Source organism: Equus caballus, chromosome 16, assembly GCF_041296265.1.
Source record: "Equus caballus isolate H_3958 breed thoroughbred chromosome 16, TB-T2T, whole genome shotgun sequence".
In the NCBI taxonomy this organism is placed as follows: domain Eukaryota; kingdom Metazoa; phylum Chordata; class Mammalia; order Perissodactyla; family Equidae; genus Equus; species Equus caballus.
In genome coordinates, this window is record NC_091699.1 from 52,370,150 (window position 1) to 52,396,006 (window position 25,857).

Here is a 25,857-nt window from a genome sequence, read left to right on the forward strand (position 1 = left end):
CTCACCTTTTTTTTTCTTACTTTTTTCATGTGGCTACAAAAGAAAACTTAAAATTACACATGCCTTGAATTTGTGGCTGTACGATTTCTATTGGACAGCACTCGTCTGGACTGTGAGGAGAGGCCTGTCAAGCAAGCGTTTCACCATTTTCTCCAGCACCTGGGGGACCACTGACAATAACTTCCACCTGTTTCTTCAGTGCTGGCAGTGGGATCAGCCTCACGCCACCACCTGCCGTTCACCCAATGCACAGCATCACAAAAGAAAGCTCCTCTCCTTCCACGGGTGAATCCACTTAATGCTGGCTGAAACTCCACAGGCACTTAAGTGTTTGCACTCTGCCCAAGGGCTGGTGAGGGGCTACCCCAGGCCTGCCTGACAGTCATGGGGCACCAGTGGCTCCTTCAGCCTGGGGTGTGACACAAGGACACAGCAGGGGCAAAAGGGCCCCCACCCACCTTCGCATCAACCAGAGACATGTCTGTCTCCAAGGTGGGTTTCTTCATGATTTCCAGGGCTCGGGTGAGAAAGGGGCTCTTGGCAGATAGAACAGCCTACAGGCTGGAAGGGAGGAGTCTCTTCCCCAAATCACACAGCTGCCTGACAATCTGGCCCCTAAACGGGACCTGAAGCTCCCCCTGCACATGACCCACCCAGCTCTGCAGTTTCAAGGAGAGCAGCTGTGACGGTTTCAGGCCTTGGCAGTACGAACGAGAAGATAGCAAAGCCTTTATACCCCAAACATCCTCTCTAACCTCCTCCCTAAGTCAGGCTTCACCCCATTTCCTCCATCAGCTCTGGAGGGCAGCCCCTTGCCCGAATCTTGTTGACCATCTCGTGCCCCAGTGAACCCAAGATGCTTTTCTCTGGGACTTCTACAGCGGGCTTCGGGGGCCTGGGCAGGGGGCCTACCTCGCAGTGGTAACACTCCACATGGTAGTCTCTGTCCATGGACACGACACGGATGGTCTCATCTGAGCCCTGGAGTGAAGGAAAGCAGAACAAAAGGCCAGTTGAGGGGCCCACCGGGCTCCACATGCTGTGGGGGTTGGGGGGGATTCTGAGGTAACAAGTAGGCGGCCTTAGGAGAGGAGCATAAATGAGCCGTGGCTATAACACTGGTAGGAAAAAGGACACAGTCAGCTGATGAGAGGAAGTGGGAGGGACAGCAGTCCTACCTTCTGGAATGTCAGTCAACACTGAAAAGAACACCTGCATGGATGGTTATTTTTTAAAAATTAATAAAAGGCAAGCTTTCTGCTTATCTTCTAACCTCAGAGTTAATATCAGAGTTTGACCTGATTATAGGGTCAAGGTCACAAGAATGACACTGGCCTAGGGATGCCGGCTAGTGAGAAAGGAGCTTCTTGGTGAGGACACTGTTTCTCTCAGAGTTGAGATTTTAGAAGGGTCTTTTTTAAAGGCGGAAGGGTAGGACACAGATCTTTCAGAGCCTCTTACCTCAGGAGGAAGGATGGGAAGGCCACAGGCGGCACACTTGGGGGCCAACACCCTGCGGGAGAAGCAAAGGAGCCGTCAAAGGCCGCTGTGGCTTTTCTGGAGGCAAGGCCCCGAACGAGACTTGTGTGGAAACCTGCACGGAGCCCTCCTCGCTGGCCCGGCCCTGCCTCCCGGCCAGGGCTCTTCGAGTGAATCCCTCCGGCCCTCGTGTAAAGATGAGCGTGGCTCCCTCTCTGGGACATGCTTCAGTATCGCTTCGAGACTGTTCCCCAGGGTAACAAGCACATTTGGCCGCCTCTCGCTCTCCTGGGGGAGAGGCTGACCAGTCTGTTTACTCCTTCACGGTGCCTAGGAGTGGCCCAGGCAAACCAAGGGTGGTGGAGACCAGCACCGCTGAATAGGCGCCTTTTGAAGTTGGGTAAAGCTGGAGCCACAGGGCTTGGCGGCTTAAGCCTGAGGTGTAGCTAGGAATCTGATTATAGGGTTTTTGTTCTGTTTTTTCAGTAAACGTGATTCTTTAACCAGTTCCTGCCTGCAGGGGCATCAACTAACCTCCCAAGGCCCCTGCTACACCCCTCAGTGTTAAGCTTTGCCGGACTGTGGACTAAGGCACGAGCAGCCTGCAGCCACCTCAGCAGGTTTCCATCTTCGACTCTGCTGAGAGCAGCGTGGCTTACACGTGTGGCTCCCCTCGGCTCCCATCCCTCCTTACTTGTGGTAATCTCGGACGCAGTAGATCTTGTTCTCTGAGTCCACGGTGAAGGGCACGCCGTCCAAACACTCGTTACAGATGACACAGCGGAAACAGCCAGGGTGGTAGGACTTCCCCAGGGCCTGTAGGATCTAGGGGCACAAAGGAAGAGGCCAGGACTCAGCGGGGATTATGGGAAGGAAGGGATGGTAGAAGAGAAAAACACATCAGACCGAGGGACCATATGAGCAACCAACCACACGGGGCCCACTCATCCCAATTTCACTTGGACCAAGGTCAAGATGACAGGGCGGGAAAGGATCATCTAGTTAGATGTACAAACAGGAGGAAGCCAAACAGGATCCTTCTTCTGTACTTCATAAACCTCCAGGAGGGAATTTAGAGGGCCCCCTATCAAAAGACTTTTACAGTTCTTTGCAGGAACAATTCAAAGCAGGGCCACGAAAGCATCCATCCCAGATTTGGGAAGCAGCAAGTACGTGGAAAGATTAAAGGAAATTCCACATGGAAATGGCAGAACTTGGAAAAAACCTCTTAACTTCTGCCTCCCAGGTGCCCCTTCTAAGCAGGTTTGACTCTGCAGCCTGATAATCCAGAAACCATGATTCGCCCCTGATTATCTCAAATCCGGTGTAAGCAAAGCCTCTTTGTTGTTGTTGTTGTTAAACACAATGAAGAGAAACCCCCAGAAACCTTCCTCTCAGCATCATCCGATCTGGATATGATACCTGGAACTGTAAAAGGCCATCCTGAAACCAGGACAGAGCCCAGACGAGGAGGGGAGGAGCGAGAAGAGATGGCAGGAACACCCTTGGTGATGTCAGTGAGGAACCAGATTAACTCACCATGGAGCTGCCTGCCTCCAAACCTCTTCTTAGGGCAGATAACACATTCTTCCTATTAAGTCAGTAGTACTCAAAGCGTGGTCCCTGGACCTGCAGCAACAGCATCACCTGGGAGCTCATCAGAAACACACACTCTCGGGCCTCACCTCAGATACAGTGAATCAGAAACTCAGGGGTGAGGCCCAGCAGTTGCTGTTTTCACAAAGTCGTTCCGGTGCAGGTTAAAGTTTGAACACCACTGGTTTGAGTTAAAATGAGTCTGGATTTTTCTATAATTTGCAGTTGAAAGGATCTGTGCTGACTCAACAGGAGATTCATTTCTGTAGTTACCTACGCCACGAAACAACACAAACAACTGAGCTGTGGAATCAACACCAGCAAGCCTGCACCCAAATATCCATCTGCAAGGAATGTACAGAATGGGCATCAGGATTCTGGAGTCGTGGCCACACAGAAAGCCTTCAAACAGGCAGAAGGAAGGGGACTCGGAACTGAGGAAACCCTTGTCAGCGCATTGTGAGACCTGTGAGAAAGACATGCCGTGTTCCGGCTCCTTCCAGCAACCTAGCGCTGCCTCCGAGGCCAACGCCACCCCTTGTGCGGGGCAGCCAAGGCATAAAGGGGGGAGTTTGTGCTATTCCAGCTTTCAAGCTTCCTCAATTCCCTCTGGGGTTTCACTAACCTTTGAGGACCCTATTAAGCTGCCAAATAGGAAGAATGACCGGTTGGGCTTCCAAAGTCCACTTGGAAATCTGGACCTTAGGAGGTATTTTGACCCATACTAATGCTGTCTTGGCAGAAGGAGATCCTTACATTAACTTAACCCACACTGTGCCAGAAGTGTGATAGGACAGATGCCATTTTGCTGCATTTTGACTAGCTGTAATTTTTTTTTGGAAGATTAGCCCTGAGCTAACATCTGTGCCTATCTTCCTCTACTTTATATGTGGGACGCCTACCACAGCATAGCTTGACAAGTGGTGTGTAGGTGTGTGCCAGGGATCCAAACCTGTGAACCCTGGGCCACCGAAGCAGAATGTGCGAACTTAACCGCTGCGCCACCGGGCTGGCCCCTGTAATTTTTCTTTATGTGGGAAAATGCCCAGTTCTAACTTTCAAGCCCAGAGTATCCTCCTTGATTAACAGAGCAGGGTACAGACAGACAATTCACACAAAGGGTTGGACAACTGGGGTTCTGTTGGAGAATCAAGGGCGATATCTGAAGGAGTCTTCCTCTGCATTATTTCAATTCCTGGCAGCAGTTAAGGGTTCTGTTTTAAACTGGGGGGTCTCTACTAGACAGATGTTCGCTAAAAGTTTTCAAGTCCTAGGGAAGACCTGTAAGAACCCAGGTTCAATCTCACGCTATCCCGTGTGCTAGAGATGGTCTCCAAAATACAACTCCTTCCGTTCCTGTACACACAGCCTGATCCCCGCTTCAACAAGTGGAGAGTATTTCCCCTCCCGCTGAAGCAGGACTGGACTTGTGGCTGTCTTTAATCAATCAAATGAAGAAGAAATGATGTTCTGAGATTTCTGAGTCAAGCACATAAGACTGGCAGCTTCCGCCTCCTCTCCCTTGCTATAAGGAAGCCCAAGCTAGACTACTGACTAAGACTGTCAGCCACAGGGAGGGAAGCCTGGAGGGTGAGAGGTCATCTTGGCTGTCCAACTGTGCCATTAGCTGAGCACAGCTGAGTAAGACACCCCAGTCAATGCCACACAGAGCAGAAGAACCGCCCTGCTGAGCTCTAGCTGAATTCCTGACCCATGGAATCATGATAAATAATAAACCACTGTGGTGTTAAACCACTAAGTTTTGGGGTGGTTTGTCATGCACCATAGATAAATGAAATACCCTGAGGCCCAAAGGCGGCTTAGGACACCCAGAAATAAGAAGAGCCTATAGTCATGTTCATAAAGTTGGACACTGCTGACCTCATATGTAGTGAGTTTTTCAGAAGGACTCTAAAATAAAGGGCAAATTCTTTTTTTTTTTGAAGATTGGCACCTAAGCTAACATCTGTTGCCAATCTTCTTTTTTTTTCCCCTTCTTCTCCCCAAAGTCCCCCAGTACATAGTTGTATATTCTAGTTGTAGGACCTTCTGGTTGTGCTATGTGGGACACTGCCTCAGCATGGCTTGAGGAGTGATGCCATGTCCGTGCCCAGGATCCGAACCAGCGAAATCCTGGTCTGCCGAAGTGAAGTGTGCAAACTTAACCACTCGGCCACAGGGCCGGCCCCTCAAGGACAAATTCTGCTAAAGTCTGGCAGGCACTTGGGGAAGGTCAGGCTGAGGGTGTGTGGCTCCTACCTGCCTGGCCCCCATGGGAGGAATGGTGGAGGGCCATGTTCCCACTGAGGCATGAGCTACTAGCGAGGACACAGCTCTCTTGGGCTAAGCTCAGCTGTGCTATGTCAGAGTCAGCCGACCGCAGGTTCTCTCAGGAACAGGGTCGGCTCTGATCCACTGTTGTTTTATACACATTAGCATAAAGCCAGCAAAAAGGAGTGTTTATGTCCATCAAAGACATGCCTAAGAGTGTTCAAAGCAGCTTTATTCATAAATAGCCAAAAACTGGGAACCACTCAAATCCCCATCAGCAGAGAATGGATAAGCAAACTGCTATATCCATACAGCGAAATTCTACTTAGCAAGGAAAATAAATGAACTAGCAACACAGGCGACAACATGACGAATCTCAAAAACATTTTTCTAAGTGAGAAAAGACAGACCCACAGGAGTCTATACTGTGTGATTCCATTTATATGAAGTTCCGGGACCAGCAAAACGAATCTGGGGCAATAGAGGTCAGAATAGTGGGTACCTCTGACGGAGGGGGGCACTGTCTGAGAGGAGGATGAGAAGGAAATTTCTAGGGTGTGGGATGGAGGAGACGTTCTCCATCTTGATCTGGGTGGTGGTTACGTAGGTATATGCATATGCAACAATTCATTCAGCTGTACACTTAAGATGTACACCCTTTACTCTGAGTCGTTTCTCAATAAAAAGGTAAAAGGAAAAAAAAAATCAATGATTAGCAATTCCCTTCTCCAGAATGGAATTAATAGGTCAGCTTAGCGAGAGATTTAATAAGTCTTTCCAACTAAAAGAATGAAATACAATCATTTTCTCTCACTAGTATATTAAAGAAATTCTACGGGACCAATCTCCAATGGTGAACGATTTGATCCTGAGACAGAATAAAAACTCTGTATTCATTAACCTCCCCACCTTACTCTATAAGGAAGCCAGGCAGGAAGAACTGTCCCCACTGAGAGAGAAAGACACTGAGGCCCGAGACAAGCTTAGAGAGCCGGTGGCTGAGCGAGGGACAAAATGTATAAAACTTACTCCTTGCTCCACTGCCCCAAAACTCATCTTAGGACCAGACTGAGTGGGGCAGAACACAGGGAAAAACCACCGTGTTTACCTGACTTTCTGCACCCGACTCAAGGGAGCTGAGGTTTGTGCGGTGAAAACAGACTCCATTTGCCATCTCACCCGGGACACCACAAGGATCACAGAAAATTGGAGGGAGGCCAGTGTGATCCGGACAGCCCAGAGGAGAGAGCCACACGAGAAACACGACATTGCGTGGACCGGACGGTTAAGGATGCTAATACCAATAAAAGCCAACAACGTGTGTTCTACTAGAGCAGGCAAGCTGCGTTGCATAGGGTCTTCTTTTAATAAAGCCAGCTGTAGGCAAAAATCAAGGGAGGAAATAGCGCTCTCAATTATGAATTTCTTTTTTCTCTGAATGCTTCTCCCGCCCACCACACTATTGTCTTGGTCGGCTGACCCTACTCACCATGTCCATGATCAGATGTCCACAAAGAAAACACCTGTCCGCAGACTGCTGGAACCCAGAGTACTGCAGAGGAGAGAGCAGAGCAAGTCAGCCCTGGCGGGGCAGATGGATCCAGCCACCTCCCCGCCAGCCAAGAGGAGTTCAAGGCAGTTCTCAGAAAGATGTGTCACTCTGTATAGGAATCTGTCATTTCCCCAAGGACAACACAGCTGTGTGATGAATGACGGAATATCCTCTGTATTACAAACGCTAAGACCACTCGCCCTTACAACAGCTCCATCCAGGCACCCACAACACACCAGGTCCGTGTAAGAGGCTGTGCATGGAGACGCCTTCATCTCGAAATCAGCGGTTCTCAAGGAGGAGTTCCCTGGCACCCCCTGAGAACTTGTTAGAAATGCAAAGTCTTGGGCTCCACCCTACACCTACCAAACTGAAAACTCAGTGGGTGGGACCTGGCAACTGTTTTCACAAGCCCATCAGGAAGTCCGAGGGATGCTCATGTTTGAGACCACTGATCTCATCCTTAAAACAATTCTGCAAGGTATATACTGTACCATTTCTCAGTGGAAGCAAAGAGAAGCTCAGAGAGGTTAAGTGAACTTCTCAAGGTCACACAGTCTATAAGAGGTAAGGATAGCATTCAAATTCAAGTCTGATTCTGGTTAAAAAGCCAATGGCTTTTATAGTTAGCTTTGAGAAACTCAATAAATCTGATCTTCCTTACCTTACCAAAACACACACACACAGCTGGAGTCTTGAAAGAGATGAAGAACTCACCTCAGAAAATACACTAGATACTATGCACTGGAAGATACTAGAAGCTTAGATATTGCAAACACTTAATGGGGGAAAATGGAAAGGAAGGAAGGGAAAAAGAAAAAGGGAAACTTTCTGCCACTCTACACCAGGTAATGTAGTGGAGGTTTCTGCTGCCCGGGCCCCCTCCCCATTCTAGGGGTAGCAGACATCCCACACCCACCTTAGGGTCCCCAGTGATTCCCGGGGCTGACCCCATGCTGTGTCCCAAGGAGGGCACTGATGCAGACCTGGCCAATCAGAGCCTCGCGTTCCTCCAGCACCAATGATTTTGCCCGAGGACGGGCACGTGACCCAGTGAGAACCGGTGAGACTGCAGGACCATGACAGGCACTCAGGCCTTCTGACTTGGAACAGAGAATGTCGACTCTGGAGTACTGCCACCATGTGGCCCTCAGGAGGCCTGAGACAAGCCAACAGGCAAGAGCCGGGGCCACAGACTGAAGAGAAAATGACTCAGGGCGCAGCGCTGGAATGCGTTTCCTTTTTACTAAGCCAGGTTGGGTTTGCTGGTGTGTTACTGGCAAACACGAGCCATAATGAATCAACCCTCACATTCACAAAGAAGCTGGGCCTGAGCCATGTCCGGGTCTCAGCTCCTGATCCCTGAATGCAGGGTCGGTTCAGCTACACTCACCGAGCAGCACTGTGCTTGGTGATGTGCTAGGATCTGAAGATGTAAAGGGGAAGGGGCGCATTCCTGCCTCCCCAGGAGCTTACGGTCAAGTAGGGGAAAGACTTGTAAAGGGACGCGATGCAGGGCGCTCACTGCTCCACCAGGGCAACCCTGGCCAGCACAGATGGGGATGCTCCACTGTAGGGGCAGGGGGACAGGCAGGCTGTCGAAGCTGCCGGGGCAAAGGAAGGGTGAAGACGTTCCAAGCAGGGGAAATGGCACAAGCAGAGGCATGAAGGTATGAGGCTGTGCGGCGTGCAGAGAAGGGCAAGCAGCAGAGTAAGCGAGACACGAGGCCAGGGAGCAGGCAGCTCCGGACCGCAGAGCTTCTGCCCATGCTCAAACCCTGGAGACGTGGGGCCTAGGCAGGCCGCTTGCTACCACACACACAGAGTGGAGGAGGCCCTTAGGCTAGCTGGGCTGAGCCACGGTGACTGTGAGCTAAGCAGGCCCAGGGAGGACAGAGTGGCACAGGGCTCAATGTTAGCCTCATTCTGGGAGAGACGAGAAGGAGGAGGGGTAGAGGACGACCCTGGGAGACTGTTCTCAGAGATAAGGAGCCAGGCAGGGTGATGTTTCAGCTTCAGACAAGTGAAGTGTGAAGGGACAGCCCAGGGGACTGTCCAGTGGGCAGTGAGATGTCAGCAGCTGGCCTCAGGGGTATTGCTGGGGCTGGAGCTCAGATCTGGGCATCAGTGGCACACGGATGGACTTTCGACATGTGGAGAGGCTGCAGTCACATGGAGAGCAGGCGGGATGAGAAGAGGAGGGCCCCATCCCAGTGCAGAGGTTCAGGGATGTGGAGTAGGCAGAAATGGGCGAAACAACAAGAGGACAGGCCAAGTGACCCCAAAGTCCCTTCAAAGCACAGAGCTCTGCAGTTTGTCATTTGCCTCGGGAACATGGGCCACCCCAGCCATCTACAGAAGGGAAGTCAGACCTCTTTCTCCATCAGTGCAGCTTTCCAACGGCGCTGGGCATCATGGGGAGAACCCACCCCTTCTGCCCAGCCCGGACCCTCCACATGCTCCCCACTGACTCTGGTCAGGACGGGGCGGGGGACCCTTGGGTGACAAACTCACCAGGAAGTCTTCCTCACAAAACACTTTGCCATTGACAAAATAAAAGGCTTTTCCTCTCAGCTTCCGGCCTAAGGAGGAAACACAAGGGCAGGGTAGAAAGAAAATGTTAATATGCAGTGAAGAGAGGGAGAAAAGAAAGGAAAAATCTTTTAAAGCAGAAATAAACATGCAGAAAATGCCAGCTGTCGATAACCATTTCTGGTTACTGCAGCCACTGTGGCCCTTGGCAATGGGTGGGCAGAAGGCAAAACACAGGGTCCCCTGGTGGGTGCTCCTTGGCAGGAAGACCCAGGGCTGACCTGGGAATCATCCTGCGTCCACTTCTCGCGCTTCCTCTCTGCTGAGAAAGAAGCCAGCGAGACACGTGGTGACAGGACGGCAGGGGCACACACAAGTAGGGGTACCGGGCAACAGTCTCTGGTGAAGCTGCTGTTTCCCACAGCCATTTAAGACCATCACCTTTGAAATGTTCACCCAAGGACACTGGTGACAACCTATCAGAAAAATCCTATAAGCTGGTCAACTCTTATTTTCCTCATTTTCATGTCTTTTTTCATCTAAACTACTGAAAACATACATTGTTGGAAAGATGATTTTTCCTGTTTTCCCTTGATCTAAATGGGATGGGCAGGAAAGAAAAAAATTCAAAACACTCTGCCTCCTTCAAGACGTAACTTTAGTTTCCATAGAGGTAGGACACTGACAAGAATAACATACTTTGTCAACTGCTTTGATCTCTTATGACAAAACACAGTGGGGCCATGTGTTTAAGGTAAGCGGGAGCATCAATACCACAGACCCCGGAGACTCAGCGCTTCCCAGATCTGAGAGCATTTGCAGGGCCAGGCACAAAACATATGTGACAGACTCCGTGGGAGTTTCGAAAACTGAATGAATTCTAAACACTAGTGGAATCAAACCCCTTGGGGCTAGGGTCCACAGGAAACCAAAATCACCAACGTCGCAAACATTAACAGTGCACAAGACACACAGAAACCCCCTCAGCAACACTGCGTGCCCTCAGCCTGTGACTTCCCAGAGCAGGCAAAGAGCACAGGGCGACGGAGAAGAAACTGGCGATACAGATGTGTTGGAGCTCAGAAAGGGATCTGAAAGCATTGATGCAGAGGAAAAGCCACAAAAGGGGAAGTAAATTTAACTTCAAAAAGCAAAAACCTCCAGACGGATTAAAGACCCCAGCGTGAAAAACAAACACTATTATAAGAAAATACACACAGCTGTCTTTGACGTTGGCATGGAAAAGGATTTCTTAGGTAAGACATCAAAAGCACATCTTATAATGGTAAAGACGTAACTAGGACATCAAAAATCTAAACTTCTGTACAACACAAAATAACAAACACAAAGTTTAAAAGACAAAATCGTTGAAAAGCCAAACTGCTCAACAGCAAGGAGGAAGGAGGGTCAGAGGCCGGCGGACGTGAGGCCACGTGGGGAGAACACGGGGAGGAGCAGAGAGGAGTGCACCTCTGGCCATGGGCTGCAGACATGGAGGCTGAGGTGTGGAAAGGAGGGGCTGACCACCACTGTCCTGCCTCTGTGCCCCACCCATCAGCAAGGCCCCCCTCCTGGCCTGGTCAGACCCTTCTTTGTGTGGTGTTAGTTGCTGCCAGATTCGCTGTCATCGCAATGTCTCCCCAGCCCTCGGATTGGTTCCTACAGAACTTTTTAATACTCTGAGTATATGCTACATTCCTTGAGGATGTAACTGCAATTTCCACTCGGCTTCATACTAGGAGGGCTTGGCAATGGTCTAAATGAGGGCCATGAATGCTAAGTTGAAGAAATAAAAGGAAAGGTGAACCAGGGATCAGAGATGGCTGCAACACATAAAACAAGGTGCCAGTATCCAAAACATACAAAGAACACCAACAATTGTAGGAAAAAGACAAGTAATCCAGTGGAAAAAATGAGCCAAGAATAGGAAGGGAAGGTGCAGAGAAGAGAAAACCTGTTAAACTCTAGGCAATAACCATTCAAAAAGATGTTCAATCCCACCAGCAATCCAGATCTGCAAATTAAAACCACAATGAGATGCTATCTCATTCCCAGATGGGCAAAACTCATGGAGCCTGACACCCAACCCGTGTCCTGGTGCAGGTGTGGGACAAGAGGAACGCTTTCACACTGCTGGTGGGACTGTCGATTGGCACGACCACTTTGGGAAGAATTTTTCAAGAGCCCATAAAGCTGAAAATTCACATTACTCACAACGCACTCCCAGAGACGCCCCTTGAGAAGAGACCTCCCAACGCACAGAGGGAGGTGCACATACAGATGCTCCCTGCAGCACTGAAATGAAACCTAGAAACCCAGACGCATCTGCAATCTTCACCAATAGAAAAAAACTGATCAGTATGTTGAGGAAGAATGTGGACTATACTTAATAGATGTGATACTATACAGCAACCAAAATGAATGAACTAGATCTGAACATATTATGAACCGAACTAAACATACTCGTGCAAATAAGGAAAATAGCTCAAGGATGCATTAATATGAGAGAGAGTACATATGTAAGTTAAAGCAAGCACACATACATACACACACAAACTAGTACTATTTACTGTTTATTGATACTTGTATATGCGGTAGTAGTATAAAAGCTGGGACTGGAAGGATCCAGACACTCAATTCATGAGAGCAGCTGCCCTGGGAAGGGGGAAATGACACAAGCAGGGGAACCAAGATGACTCCAATTTATCTGTAATAGTCTACTTCCCTTATTAAAAATAAACCAAAATGACAACATATAAATGTTTGTGCATTCTGGGTAGCAGGTAAATAAGGATTATTTCCTAAGTAGTTTCTTGTAGTTTTGTTGTTTTTTTTTAAGATTGGCACCTAAGCTAATATCTGTTGCCAATTGGTTTTTTTCCTTCTTCTTCTTCTCCCGAAAGCCCCCCAGTACATAGTTGTACATTGTAGTTGTGGGTCCTTCTGGTTGTGCTCTGTGGGACGCCACCTCAGCATGGCTTGATGAGCTGTGTTAGGTCCATGCCCAGGATTCAAACCGGTGATACCCTGGGCCGCCAAAGCAGAGCGTGAACTTAACCACTCAGCCATGGGGCCGGCCTCTCTCACGATTTTTTTTTACATTGCAAATTAAAAGAACATACCATGCTTTGTCTATCCAACTGGCAAAGGGCAAAAGGAATAGCACTCAGTTTTAGTAACAACACTGACAGACAGACACGCTCCACCCTGCAGGGACAGTAGACACTAAAACAAGCTTTTAAGAGAAAACTTGATATTAAATATCAACAGAATTTCGGGGCCGGCTCCGTGGCCAAGTGGTTAAGTTCGCGCGCTCCACTGCGGCAGCCCAGGGTTTGGATCCTGGGCGTGGACATGGCACCATTCATCAGGCCACGTTGAGGCTGTGTCCCACATCCCAAAACTAGAAGGACCTGCAACTAAGATATACAACTGTGTACGGGGAGGGGGGATGGGGGGTGGGACGGGGGGGGGGGGTTGGGGTGATAAAGCAGAAAAAAAAAAAGATTGGCAACAGTTGTTAGCCCAGGTGCCAATCTTTAAGAAAAAAAAAAAAATCAACAGAATTTAGAAAGTTCAGATTACTTTAACCCAAAAATCCCACTGCAGAAATTTATCCTAGGGAAATAATCAGAGTCAGACTGTTGGAAGGATTTTCATCTCAGCATCATTTATAATACCTTACAAAAAATAAGCATCAACCAAATGTCTAATTCTTATCAAATAAGTTATGGCATATGTACTATTATGCAGCCATAAAAAAAGACTGAGTATAGGAAATTGATGATTTTTGATTAGTTTTTTTCCTACAATGACTATATTATTTTTATAGCCTGAAACAAATTTTAAGGAGTGAGGGAGTATTAAAGTATGCTAGAAGGCAACAAGTCTTTAGCTCTCCAAACCTTCTCTCCCGTCCCTCCTTCAAAGTTAGTTACCCTCTCTTCTAGAAGGGTCCCATTCTAGAATCTTGACAAGCATTTCCTGATTCTGCTACACTACGGTAACAAGAATGAGCGCCTACAGCTGCATGATTTCAGGGTTCACTAACAGAACCCCCTGGCAGCACGGAAGTTAATTTTAATTACTTTACTTATAACTTTCCCCTCTATAAAAAGATTCCAGAGGACTCAAAGGTTTAGAAAGGAGAAGGAGAACCAACTGAGCATCCTTGCCACCTGCTGTCCCCACCACGCACCAGAGTGAGAGCTGATCTGCCACCTCCAGTCCCTCCCCAGCAGCCAAGGTGACAAGGACACAGACAGCCCACCCTAGCAGGAGCTGCCCAGCCATAAAGGAAAACAATCCCCACATAGTCTGACCGCAAATGAAGCCCAGGTCCAGCCCCGTCTGTGGAGCTCCCTTTGCGGCTCCCTTCTGGGATTTCCCACAGGGGCGAATCGGGCTCTGATGAGAGGAAAGGAGGGGAGGCTGCAGCTGCTGACGAGGCCACTAGAGGGAGCAAGGAAGCCGTCTGGACCCGGCACAGGACTTCCTAGAGAGAGAGGAAGCTTCTGACCCCATGCGTGGGGAACACCCAGCTCTGGATCCTGGAATGGGGTCCAGGGAGTTCTAAGGCATCTGAGTGGGAATTAATTTTTTGTTCTCATCTCTGTTCCAAAAATCATAGAGGAAGATCACTAAACATGCCAACGCATTGAACTGTTAGTATTCTAACAAACACAAATTAAGCAAGAGTTTTTCACTTCAGATATCAACCAAGATTTTTTAAATGATCACATTCGTTTGTGATTGCTGTCACTGCATAATTCTGTAAGCTACTGACATGAGTGCAAAATGATAAACTCTCCCTAGAGAGGAAACTTGAAAATGTTTCTCTCTGATTTACCGGGGTTGTCTGAGACTTAGCTGAGGGAAAGATTCAGAAATGCGAATAAATGTTTACTCAGACCCAAACTGACAGCCTCAGAGAAATGGTCACATAAACACAGTACATCTCAATGATGAAATATTATGGAGCCATTTAAAATGCCATGCAAGCGTTTTAGTGATATTGGAAAATGTTTATACTATCGAAGGATATTCAAAATACATTAGTAAGTGAAAAAAGCAAGCTAGACAACTGTATTTATAGCACAATTCCATTTCAGCAACTTATACACATAGACACACACACCACTGACATGAAAAAAAACCTAGAAGATTGCACACTAAAACTAACAGTGGTAGCACTGGTAGATACTATTACACGGAAATTTCACTTTCTATTTTATAAATTTCTTTTTTCAATTTATCTAGTATTATATAGCACTGACAGGTTGTATTAAAGCAAAATTTCACTTAGTACTTTATACATTTCAATACTTAAAAAATTTTTTCTAGTACAAGGTACACTGGAAGATGGTGTTAGAGAGAAATGTCGCCTTTTGCTTCACACATTTCTTTTTTTTTTTTTTTTTTGAGGAAGATTAGCCCTGAACTAACTGCTGCCAATCCTCCTCTTTTTGCTGAGGAAGACTGGCCCTGAGCTAACATCCGTGCCCATCTTCCTCCACTTTATATGTGGGACGCCTACCACAGCATGGCTTGCCAAGCGATGCCATGTCCGCACCCGGGATCCAAAATGGCAAACCCCAAGCCACCGAGAAGCAGAACGTGCGAACTTAACCGCTGTGCCATGGGGAATTCTAATTCCTAGAATTATATATTTATAATCTGAAAAATAATACTTTCTTTTTAATTTTTAAAAGAAAATCTTTATGTAATAATGTGAAAAGTTAAAAAGTAAGATCTAAAAATTGTGTATCTCAACTACACAAAGAAGGAATTCAAAGAAAAAGGACTGGAAAGGAAATCTGGCCAAGAGTGACAGTGCCTCTGAGTAGAGAGACACCGTAGCTGCATGATTGGGGGGGAGTGGGGGGGAGGTGGGGGGGCCTCGTTCACTAGTTGCTTGCTTTTTTATACCTTCCTACGCTTCCCCAAACTTTATTTATTTATATCACAGTAACACTGGTTTATAACATTACATAAATTTCAGGTGTACATCATTATATTTCGATGTCTGTGTTGATTACATTGTGTTCACTACCTAAAGACTAATTACAATCCATCCCCAAACTTTTAATAAGGGGTAGGTGTTACTTTGATCATCATTTGAAAAACTGCCCAGCTGGCCAGACAAATCCTCTTGCTGCCAGGAGCTCCGAGAGCTGAGGAGCCCCATGTCCAGACCCCAGAGGCCAGGGGAGGGGCTCAGAGGCTGCATCTGCATTTCCTTTATTCAAAAAAAAAAAAAAATTGAGGACTCTCCCGCAGCCCTGAGAAGGTGAGGCCTTAGTCTGGTCTGAAGGCCTCAAACTCCAGTTTTCACTAAAGTTTTAAAAGACCACCTGAGTTTTCAAACTGGATCTCACATCCAAATCTATTAGTTTGTGTTTTGTCAGAGTGAGAGAAAAAAACTAACATGTGTAGACTGCCTTTTAAGTTTCAAGTACTGTATTTAGAATTTTCATGTATTAAAAAGGTTTTAAAGATGTTCAAAAAACACCCCTGTTATTGCATCATTAGCCCCCCTTCCTGCCCCTGCGCTGCCACACGCCTCTTCAAGAGACGTCCAAAACTCACTCCCCGTCACCTGCTCTAGGCTCAGCGAGCGTGGAAAGCGTTCGCCCAAGAAACGGGCAGAAATAAACCCATCGCAGGCCAACACCGTGGAGCAGTGCAAGGACGCGGGAATTGACTGCTCTTGGAAATCACTAGGAATGACACCTGGGGGGGCTCCCAACTCTTTCGGTTTCCTTCTCTCTCCATAAAAACACAATACTTAGAGGTTAAACATTATCATCTCCATTTCATAAATTTCAAGGCTCCGAGCGGCTGGCCCAGGTAGTAAGTGGGCAGGCTGGGAACCCAGGGGTGTCTGCTCTGAAGTGAAGGCTCGTTGCATTCTGCCATGAGCCCGCCCGCACCACTGAATGCTCATGGAATCCTGTTTCTCTCTCCCTCCCAGGGAACAGAGACGGGAATTTCCATGTTTTAAAGTGTTTTCTGTGTCTTGGGCACTGTACCTACATCGTATATCCTTAACCATCTAGACAATTCTGCAAAAGTCCCTGATAATGGCGCCCACGTGGATATAACTTGATTCATGAGTAACGCCCATCTCCAGCGCAGGCACTCTGAGGGAGGCGAGGCCAGGCAGAAACGGCAAGCAACCTCGCCTTGAGAAGCAGAGAGGCAGAGAAAGTACTCTCCAGGCTGGATCACTCCACATCCGGCCACCGAAACAGACACCTACTAACCTGGAAATTCCTGGAATCACTGCCTGCCGCTGTCCTGCAAATTCCAATCAAGCGCAGGGCCCAGAACCCTCCTCCTTGACATCAAAGCCAGAGCAGCCAAGCGCCACTAGGTGGCGCCAAACCACAGCCAGGACCAGGACAGGTCGGAACAGCACGCGGCCCTCTGAGAACTCCAGGCTGGCTAGCAGAGGAGGTCGGCTCGGGTCATTTCATTAATCCCGCAATAATGTTACCTCGCATTTTGGGCAGTTTAACTCCACTTATCACATTATAGAGTTTTACTGAATCTTCATTTTTCAGATAGAGAAACAAAAGCTAAAGAGATCAGGCAAAATTGCCCATGTGGCTAAAACTAATTGGCAGAAGAGTTGCACCAGGTCTCGCTGGTGCAAAGTCAACACTCTCCCCACCACACTACACCATCACTTTGTCCCAAAAGGACTCTCTCTCAGACTGGGGAAGGAGGTGGATTTCTTGGCCTTCCCAATCAAACCTCTTCCCCACACTACTCCCTTGAGTGGGGACGAATTTCACTGTCCTCACTCACTCCCGATGGTGGCACATACTTGGAGCCAGCCGTGCTGTGCCAGAGCTCATGTAGACAGAAAACCAGATGGAATGGTCAAGGGGCAAACACCAAAACATTACGCCAGCGGTTCTCAAACTGTAGCACGTTTCAGAACCATCTGGCAGGTTTGTTAAAACACAGATTGCCGGGCCCCATCCTCAGATTCTGATTTAGTATGTCTGGGAAGAGCCTGAGAATTTGCCTTTCTAGTAAGTTCTCAGCTGACGCTGACTGTGCTGGTGCAGGGACCACACCCTGAGAACCACTGTGTGAGGCTGTGCCTCAGGCTTGCCTCTGCACCAGCACTTCCCCCTGATGAGATTCATCTTGGTCAAACAGAAGTGCTAAGACCTACACCACCCCTGAACAGTTAGCATCCAACAGAGAGCTGCTGAGGGGAAAGCGCGTCACCACTACATCTTTACAATTCTAGTGGCAGAATCATACTGCTTCCCGCAGAGGAATTCCCTGCACCAGAAACAGCTAGTGATATGCACACTAAAAATATACCAAATGGATCTTCCAGAACTTTAGAATATAGTAGTTGAACTGCTCTTTCTTTTCTGATCACAATAGCTTATAAAAGATTGATTAATAAATACACAGACTCATCAAGAATCCACTCCAAAAAGCCTCTTCCCATAGCTGCAGTGAATGAATATTTTCTATTTGCCTTTGGGGCACCTTCAGTTGAAAAGAGAAAAATACGGCTGAAGCCAGTATAGCCAGTAAGGAAACAGCAGTTGAGCGTGTCACAAAGAGAGGTCAGCCCCTGAATCTGACAAATAACACTAAACTTGCAAATCTCCCCATTCTCCCTGCCTCTAGAAAGAGAAACAACTTACCTATTCTGGAAAAGTAAAGGGCCCTTAGCTGTAAGACTTTACCACAGATTTCAGTTTCCGAAATACCTCCCTAAAAAGTAAAAATGCAAGGTTTTCCTGACAATGAGCAGAGTCTCTGAGAAAAGTAAGAACGAGCAATTGTTCAGATTGTGTTTTTATTATAACACCCCAATTGGTAACTCCTGCCTGAGTGTCCACAGTGGCTACTGGCCATACGTGGCTATTCATACGTAAACTTGAATTGATTAAAATAAAGTAACAAAAATTCAGTTCAAGTACTTGAACAAGTACATTTCAAGTCCCTGAGGACCACTTGTGGCCAGGGCAGCTGTGGAACATTTGCATCATTGCACAAGGTTCTACCTTATCTACTTCTTCAAACAGCTTTTTCCAGAATAGGTTAACTCTTAAAAGGTATTGCTAATAACAAAGCAACAGAAGGAAACCAACCAAATTGGTTCAGCTCAAATGAAAGAGATCAACCTTGATTCCACAGGCTCATCCAGCCGCCACGGGCTGAGGAACGAGGCAGAAGAGGAGAGAGGGAAACGCCCAGGGTGGGCTCCTTGCCTTTGCCACTTCCCAGAAATGAGAGGCTGGCCGGTTACCCAAGCCCCTGGGTTCCCTGCTGGAGGCTGAGGTGGAGAGGACAAAACTTGGGATCTTGGTGGGGAACCAGCACATGGAGGGCTCATCCTAAGTATGTGGCGTAAGTTACTGTGGCCAGGATTCAGGGACCCTCTGTCTCCTCAACTGAAACCTACCTGAGCCCAAAGCCACATCCAGCTACATCTCCCTCTCTGTCCAAACCCTCCAGGTCACTCCTGCCCTCTCAGTTTACCAGTGGTAACGGGCCAGGTTTGTGGGGTTTTTGTCTTTAATTTCCATCTGTCAGACTTATTTTCCTGTAAAGAACAATAATGTGGAAAAATGAAACATAAAATCCAAGCCCCAAATTACTCAGTTGAATTGTTATAAAAGCTTCTAAACGTTCTCAGTTTCCGTGCTCCTCTCCTTGCGAGGACCACACTCTGAGCAGCACTGCGCCACACGCCCATTCACTTCTCACTGGCCACCGCCAAGTCTTCTTTTTCCTACAGTTTTACAAATCCATTCTCTTTTCATTTTCCTTTCCCACTACTCCAGACCATTATCATCTGGATCAGAAAAGAGAACGCCACACAGGGAAAAAAAATCCTGCAGATCTGCAGTGGGTCTCTGCTGAGTACGCAGCAGAGCAGGGATCAGCACAGGCGTGTGAAGCAACTACCCACGGCCAGGGGTGAGAGAGAACAGTGCTTGTGTTCACAAGGGCAGAGACAGTGCCTATTCCCACCAGCCCGACTGGGAAAAGTCACAGTCCTTGGGGTCCTGAGTTAAACACTCAGGAAGGTCTTGCCCTGGGGGTGCAGAATAATTTGCCCTAGACTGAGCTCTGCATCAAACTCACCAAACAAATCATAAAAGCCAGACTAGAAAGGAACATTGTTTTCAAATAACTTATCTGCATTCCAGAACAAAGCTCAAGAAGATTTAAAAGAACACAAAAACATCCAGGACTCAACAAGGTAAAATTCTCAATGTGCAGCATTCAGTCAAAGATTACCAGGCACGCAAAGAGGCAGGCAAACACGAACTATAACAGGCAGAATAGTCAGTCTACGGAAATGAACCCAGATCTGACAGATAATAGAATCAGTAGGGAAGGACGTTACAGGTTATTGTTACTATTCCATATGTCCAAAAAGTTAAACAGCAACATGCAATATATTTTAAAAGGCCCAAACTGAACTGCTAGGAATGAAAATTAAAATATCTGAGAGGACAAATACATTGGATGGGATTAGATGACACATCGCAGGAGGAAAGATTGGTGAATTTAAAGGCAGAGCAATAGAAACTATCCAAAATGAAACAGAGAGGGAAAGAATCTGAAAGATGAAAACAGCATAACTGAGTTGTGGGGCAATTTCAAGATGGTTAATAAAGGAGTGACTAGAGGCTTTGAAGGAGAGGGAGAAAAATTTGAAGAAATAACGGCCAAACCCATTCCAGATTCGATGAAGACTATAAACTCAAAGATCTAAGCAGCTCAACAAACCCCAAGCGCAAGAAACACGAAAAGTACACCAAGGGACATCATAATCAAATTTCCCAAAATCAGCGATAAAGAGAAAGTCTTAAAACCAGCCACAGAAAAAAGATATTATGGACAGAGAAACAAAGATAAAGATGACATCGGACTTCTGATAGAAAACAATGGAACAACATCTTTAAAGAAGTGAAAGAAAAAACTATCAACCTAGAATTCTATAACCCAGCAAAAAATATCCTTTAAAACCAAAAGTGAAATAAAGATGAATTCAGACATACAAAAAGCCAAAAGAATTCATCACCAGCAGATGTGCACTACAAAAAAAAAAATTTAAGGAAGTCCTTTAAGCAGAATGCAAATAGTATCAGGTGAAAATCTGGATCTAAACAAAGGAATGAAGAGGATCGGAAATAGTAACTGCATGGATAAATACAATTTTTTTTTATTAATTAAATCTCTTTAAAAGATAATTGACTAGAGTAATGGAATAAAATTGAGAGACCAAAAACAAATCCTTCATTTAGGGTCAATTAATGTGACTATATTACCTTTGTGACATATAAGGTACTAAAAATAATAAACTTCACTGATCATTTCTTATGAATAAGTGAACTCTGGTTTAGCAACTAGACACTTTACCCGTACTGTCCAATATAGCAGCCACTAGCCATATGTGGCTATTTAATTTTAAACTTTAATTAAAATAAAATAATAGTTTCAATTCCTCAGTCACACTAGCAACCTTTCAAGTGCCCAAAAGTCACACATGGCCGTGGTTGCCATACTGGTCTGTGAGACTCGAGAGTTCAGGAAAGCATCCCGAGAGCTGGAGGCCAAACAAAGGTAAAGAGGGGTGGGTGGCGCGGCCAGCTGCAGGGCCACAGACAAGTTCCCAGCTGGCTGCATCAGGGCCCCGGGATACTCCTCGTGCAGGCGCATGCCTGGGCCTCGGCTCCACAGATTTCAGGAATCACGCACAGGTGGAGCCACGGGTCTGCATCGTAATGGGCACCTCATGACCGTGCATGATGCACAGTAAAGGGAGAGGACTACAGATGCAGGGGCAAGAACATACACCACGGAGACACATGCTCCTGAGTTAGGACCCCAGCCCCCATCACGCACCAGCTGTGTGACCACTCTGAGACCACACTTCCTCTTGTGTAAATGAGGGTGGTTGGGAGGTAAATGAGGGGGCATGAGGACAGAGCAAATACTCCACAAACAGTGGTTCGTATTACAACCTGTGTCAGAGGCAAAGAAACACCAATGGAAATGGCGGGTGCAATAGAAATTGTCAGTGAGGGGAGACAAGAGAGAGGAAGTAAGGAGGGAAAGGAAAGAGAAGGAAGATGAAAGAGCCAGTATCAGTCAGGGGTCTCACAAGGAACAGAACCGACAGGGGGTGTGTGTGTACAGAAAAAGGGAGACTTAGTATAAGGAATTGGCTCACGTGACTATGGAGGCTGGAATTGGCTCACGTGACTATGGAGGCTGACAAGTCCCAAGAGGTGCAGTCTGCAACCTGGGGACCCAGGAAGAGCTGATGGTACAGTTTCAGTCTAAAGGCAGGAAAACAATGATGTCCCTGCGAAGGTAGTCAGGCAGGAGGAAATTCCTTTACATCCCAGACAGTCAGCTTTTTTGTTCTACTCAGGCCTTCAACTGATTGAGTGAGGACCACCCACACTAAGGAGAGGAATCTGCTTTACTCAGTCCACGAACTGCTACTCCCATCTAGAAACACCCTTGCAGACACACCCAGAATAATGTTTGACCAAACATCTGGGCACCCATGGCCTAGTCAAGTTGACACATGCGATTAACCATCACAGGGCCAGAGTTGGGGACAAACATTTAGAGAAAAGAAGAGATGCTCTTAGCCAAGACAAGAGTGCCAAGGAGACCCAGGCAGTGTCTATGATGCCAGAATAAAGTTCAGACCCCCATGTAAGATCCTACTCCCTAAATCCAGGACTCTGGCTCTGAGATGAGGCACACGGTACAACATCTTCATGCTAATTAGGGTGTCGTGCCCCCTGGCGTATCAGAGCACTCTCCATTCTCCTCTTAGAATTGAAGAGACAGATAACACACTGGGTACCACCGAATCTCTCACCTTGGTCTGGGATTACTGAGGGAAAAGGGGGCAGATTTCCACCCAAACTTTTACGCATGTACAATCTCAGGTTCTTGGAATGTAGATGTGGCAATTAATGGTATAGGTTACACTGGAGTTACCCTCTACACTAGAGCTCAAAAATCCCAGACTCTATCAATGTCACAGGCACGAAGAGTCTGACCTTCTCCCACCGTCAGGGACTTCATGGCCTCTGATCGGATCAACAAAGTCGGATGTGGGAAACCAAGTCGGGTCCAAATTCTGGTGCACCCAGCAGAACTGGGTTTGCTAGAGATGGACACAGTCCCTTTGATCACACACCAATTACAAGTCGCCCCTCTGCTCTCTTCCAACCCACACAGCCCTTTGCCCGGCTCATGTATTTTGGTTGTTTCCGGATTTCTCTCTCGCCCACTGATCTCCTTTCTATCTGCCCACTCTTCCTTTCTCACATTCTTGATCTTCAGCTTTTTCCTTAGATCCAGCTGACTCATTCAACTCAAACACAAATGCTGAAGATGACAAGTAATACTGGGACAATCAACGGCTCAGAAATTCAGGGATCAAAGGCCTTAGGAAGGAACAGATCTCTAATCCAAGTTCTGGATCCACTTCTCTCCTGTGGGTGCGTCCCGCTACTGAGTCTCGCCTCCCCTATTCCAAGCACAGGCCTCACAACTCGAGAGGATCCGAAAACCCAACCTTTGTTGTCACCCAGCCCCAAGGCAGCGGCCAAGATCCACGAACAGAGCAGCTTCCTTTCTTTAGCACATTCTAAGCAAACGTAATTTAATGTAGTGGCTGACAGCAAGGCCTGTGGGTCCCCACGGTCCTGGGTTCAAGCGCTGACAGCTCTACTTAACCACAACGACCACCCACAGACAAACAACACTCTCCAAGCCACTGTCTGCTCTGTAAAATGAAGGTGGTAGCGATGCCAGGAGAACCCAGTGAGCCACCGGGGGTGGAGGTGAGGGGTGGCCGACAGTAAGCTGGAAGGCTCACCTACAAATGACTTAGGAATGTTGTGAGGACTGCCTTAAGGAAGCAGGCCTGTTGTGGGTTAAAGGAAGGCCTCCCTAGCTCAGGCTCAACTGTTCCAGCATCGGAGCGTTTTCAAAGGCTGGGCTGGCGAGGCAGTTTACAACGTCAGTGGAAAGGGTGACCCAGCTTCCAGAGGCAGTGCTTAGACTTGGTGAGAAAAACAGAAGAGCTGACCAGAACCCTCCTGTACTTCAGACGTGAACCTACTGGTCGGTGAATCTCCGGTCCCTGATTTATTCATTAAGATCCTCTGTTCCACAACACTGGACTTGGTTGTGGCTGTTTTATTTACCTGAATTAATGAAATGGCACTTTTTTTAGTGTTCTCTATGGAAGCTTCTCACTAACTCAGACAGACTTCCCCCTGGCTGGGTCTACACGTGTGAGAGTTCACTATAAAACGCAATCTTGAAGAGGCACGGATGTTTGGGTTTCGGAAGGTGCGATGAGCAAAGGTGTATATTCTTAGTTTTGCTGTGTTTTCTTCCCTAAGGTTTCGCATCCCCACCCAGGAACACAAGCACTAGGTGACAACAACACTCAAGTCACCTGTTCTGACTTGCACATCCCAGCTCTGTCCCGAGTGGACCCCACCTGGCCCTCAGTGCCTTCCTCTGAGCTCAGGCCTGCACTGCGCACTCTCCCCATTGGCCTCAGACTGGCTGCCTCCCGACCCCCGTCCCCAGGACCTGGGCACCCCCATGGCCTACGGGCCCCCAGAGAAGAGAGCACAGGGAATCCCCTCAGCTAACCTATCATTTCCCAACTCACACAGCTGAAAAATAACAGAAGCCAAGAACATGGCAAACGGATTTCACTCCAGGACAGAATTTGTTTTGTCTTTACAAAATGAACAAAATCTTACTTTCTGGACCTGAAACTGCCGGGAGTGAGGACACAGAGCCTTGCCTTCTTTCTCCCTCATGGTCTATTCTAGAAGATGCCAAGGAGAACTCCACTTGACCCCACAAGCCCAGCACACTTTTTCTTCCTTTTCATTCTGCCTCTCTCAAGTCACAGATGGGCGCCAGCTTCTCCTCAGACAGGCCACTTGACATAGTGTTTGTGGCCAGTGGCCAAGGTCATGCCTGCCCTCTCCACTGACCCTCCCTCCCACTCTACGGTGTGCCAATGGCTTCTTGAGAGCGTCCAATGGGAGGCACGGCCACCTCGGGTGGGCAGAGCCTGCAGGGGGAGAAAGGAGACCCAGAGAACACATCTCCATGGCAACCCAACACACTCGCTGCCTGAAAGGAGGGAACTTTAATAAACCACGTAAACACCCACACGCCGCACGCTGAAGGCTTACTTCTGGGAACCAACACCAAGGAAACAATTCAGCAGAGGGAAAAAAAGACGCAAGCACAAAGACATTCGCTGGGGCTCTGTGTAATAACTGGCAAACCCAAAACGAGCTAAATGCCATGAAACTATGACACAACTCAGACGATCACTAAGTAACTGTGAAAATGATTATTACAAAGACTGCAGGACGTGGATGAATTCCTGACAGGTTAAATCAGAAAAGATACAACATTGTTTATAGCTATGATCACAACTCTAAAAAGTATGTATAACTTTGGAGAAAACCTAGAAGGGAAACCGTGCTAGCAAAATACCTGTGCTAGAGTAACATGACAGATTTCTGCCTTTAAAATTCTTTGTGGTTGTCGTGTTGTTCTCACAACTAAAAATGAGCTGGGGGCTGGCTCCGTGGCTGAGTGGTTAAGTTCGTGCGCTCTGCTACGGCGGCCCAGAGTTCAGATCCTGGGCGCGGACATGGCACCGCTCATCAGGCCACGTTGAGGCGGCATCCCACAACTAGAAGGACCTGCAACTAAGATATACAACTATGTACAGGGGGGTTTGGGGAGACAAAGCAAAAAAAAAAAAGATTAAAAAATAAATAAATAAAAATGAGCTGAACATTGCTGCTTCTTGTCAGCCAGTGGGGAATCCCATGCGTCTGTGAAGTGGAACCCACCAGGGCACCCTGGAGAACTCACACCATCCATGGGGGCAGAAGTTTGCCTGAGTGGGCGGAACACCTTGTGATCCTCCCAGGAACACAGGAGAATGAGAGGCTCCAAGAGCATTTCCCACTCGCCTCCCCAGCTCCCCTGGACACCTGCCACAACACAAGACAGTCGCTCATCTCTGATGCGGTCTGGGCTCTCTGCCCCACGCCCCAGAATAGAGCTGCACCTGGGATTGGCTGCTCAGCATCCCACAACTTGCATGGCAGTCATCAGGACCTTTGTTTCAGGGTCGTCCTTTCTGCTATGTGGGACAAGGACCCAGGGAACTGGCACCTTTAGCATGTCCTTTTTGCTGTCTATGAAAGTAATAAACTGAACCTAAAAGTGGCTCATCTATCTTTACCAGTCAAATCAGTTAGGCCTCGGTCTTGTCTTATGTGTGAGCTTGACAAGATCCCAACGTTATGTGTTAATAAAGCATCAATAAAATCCAAGAAGTGAGTGTATGC

At 47.6% G+C, this 25,857-nt stretch overlaps 1 protein-coding gene across 1 annotated transcript in view; it reads right to left on the reverse strand.

The window, feature by feature from the left end:
• LIMD1 (LIM domain containing 1) overlaps positions 1-25,857 on the reverse strand; it is a 66,186-nt gene that overhangs the window by 4,231 nt on the left and 36,098 nt on the right. The window contains exons 3-7 of the mRNA XM_023620578.2: positions 9,413-9,480; positions 6,836-6,898; positions 2,174-2,304; positions 1,462-1,513; positions 913-981 (exon numbers count right to left, since the gene is read on the reverse strand). Coding sequence (XP_023476346.2) covers positions 913-981; positions 1,462-1,513; positions 2,174-2,304; positions 6,836-6,898; positions 9,413-9,480 — 383 coding nt within the window. The remainder of the gene's footprint in view (positions 1-912; positions 982-1,461; positions 1,514-2,173; positions 2,305-6,835; positions 6,899-9,412; positions 9,481-25,857) is intronic.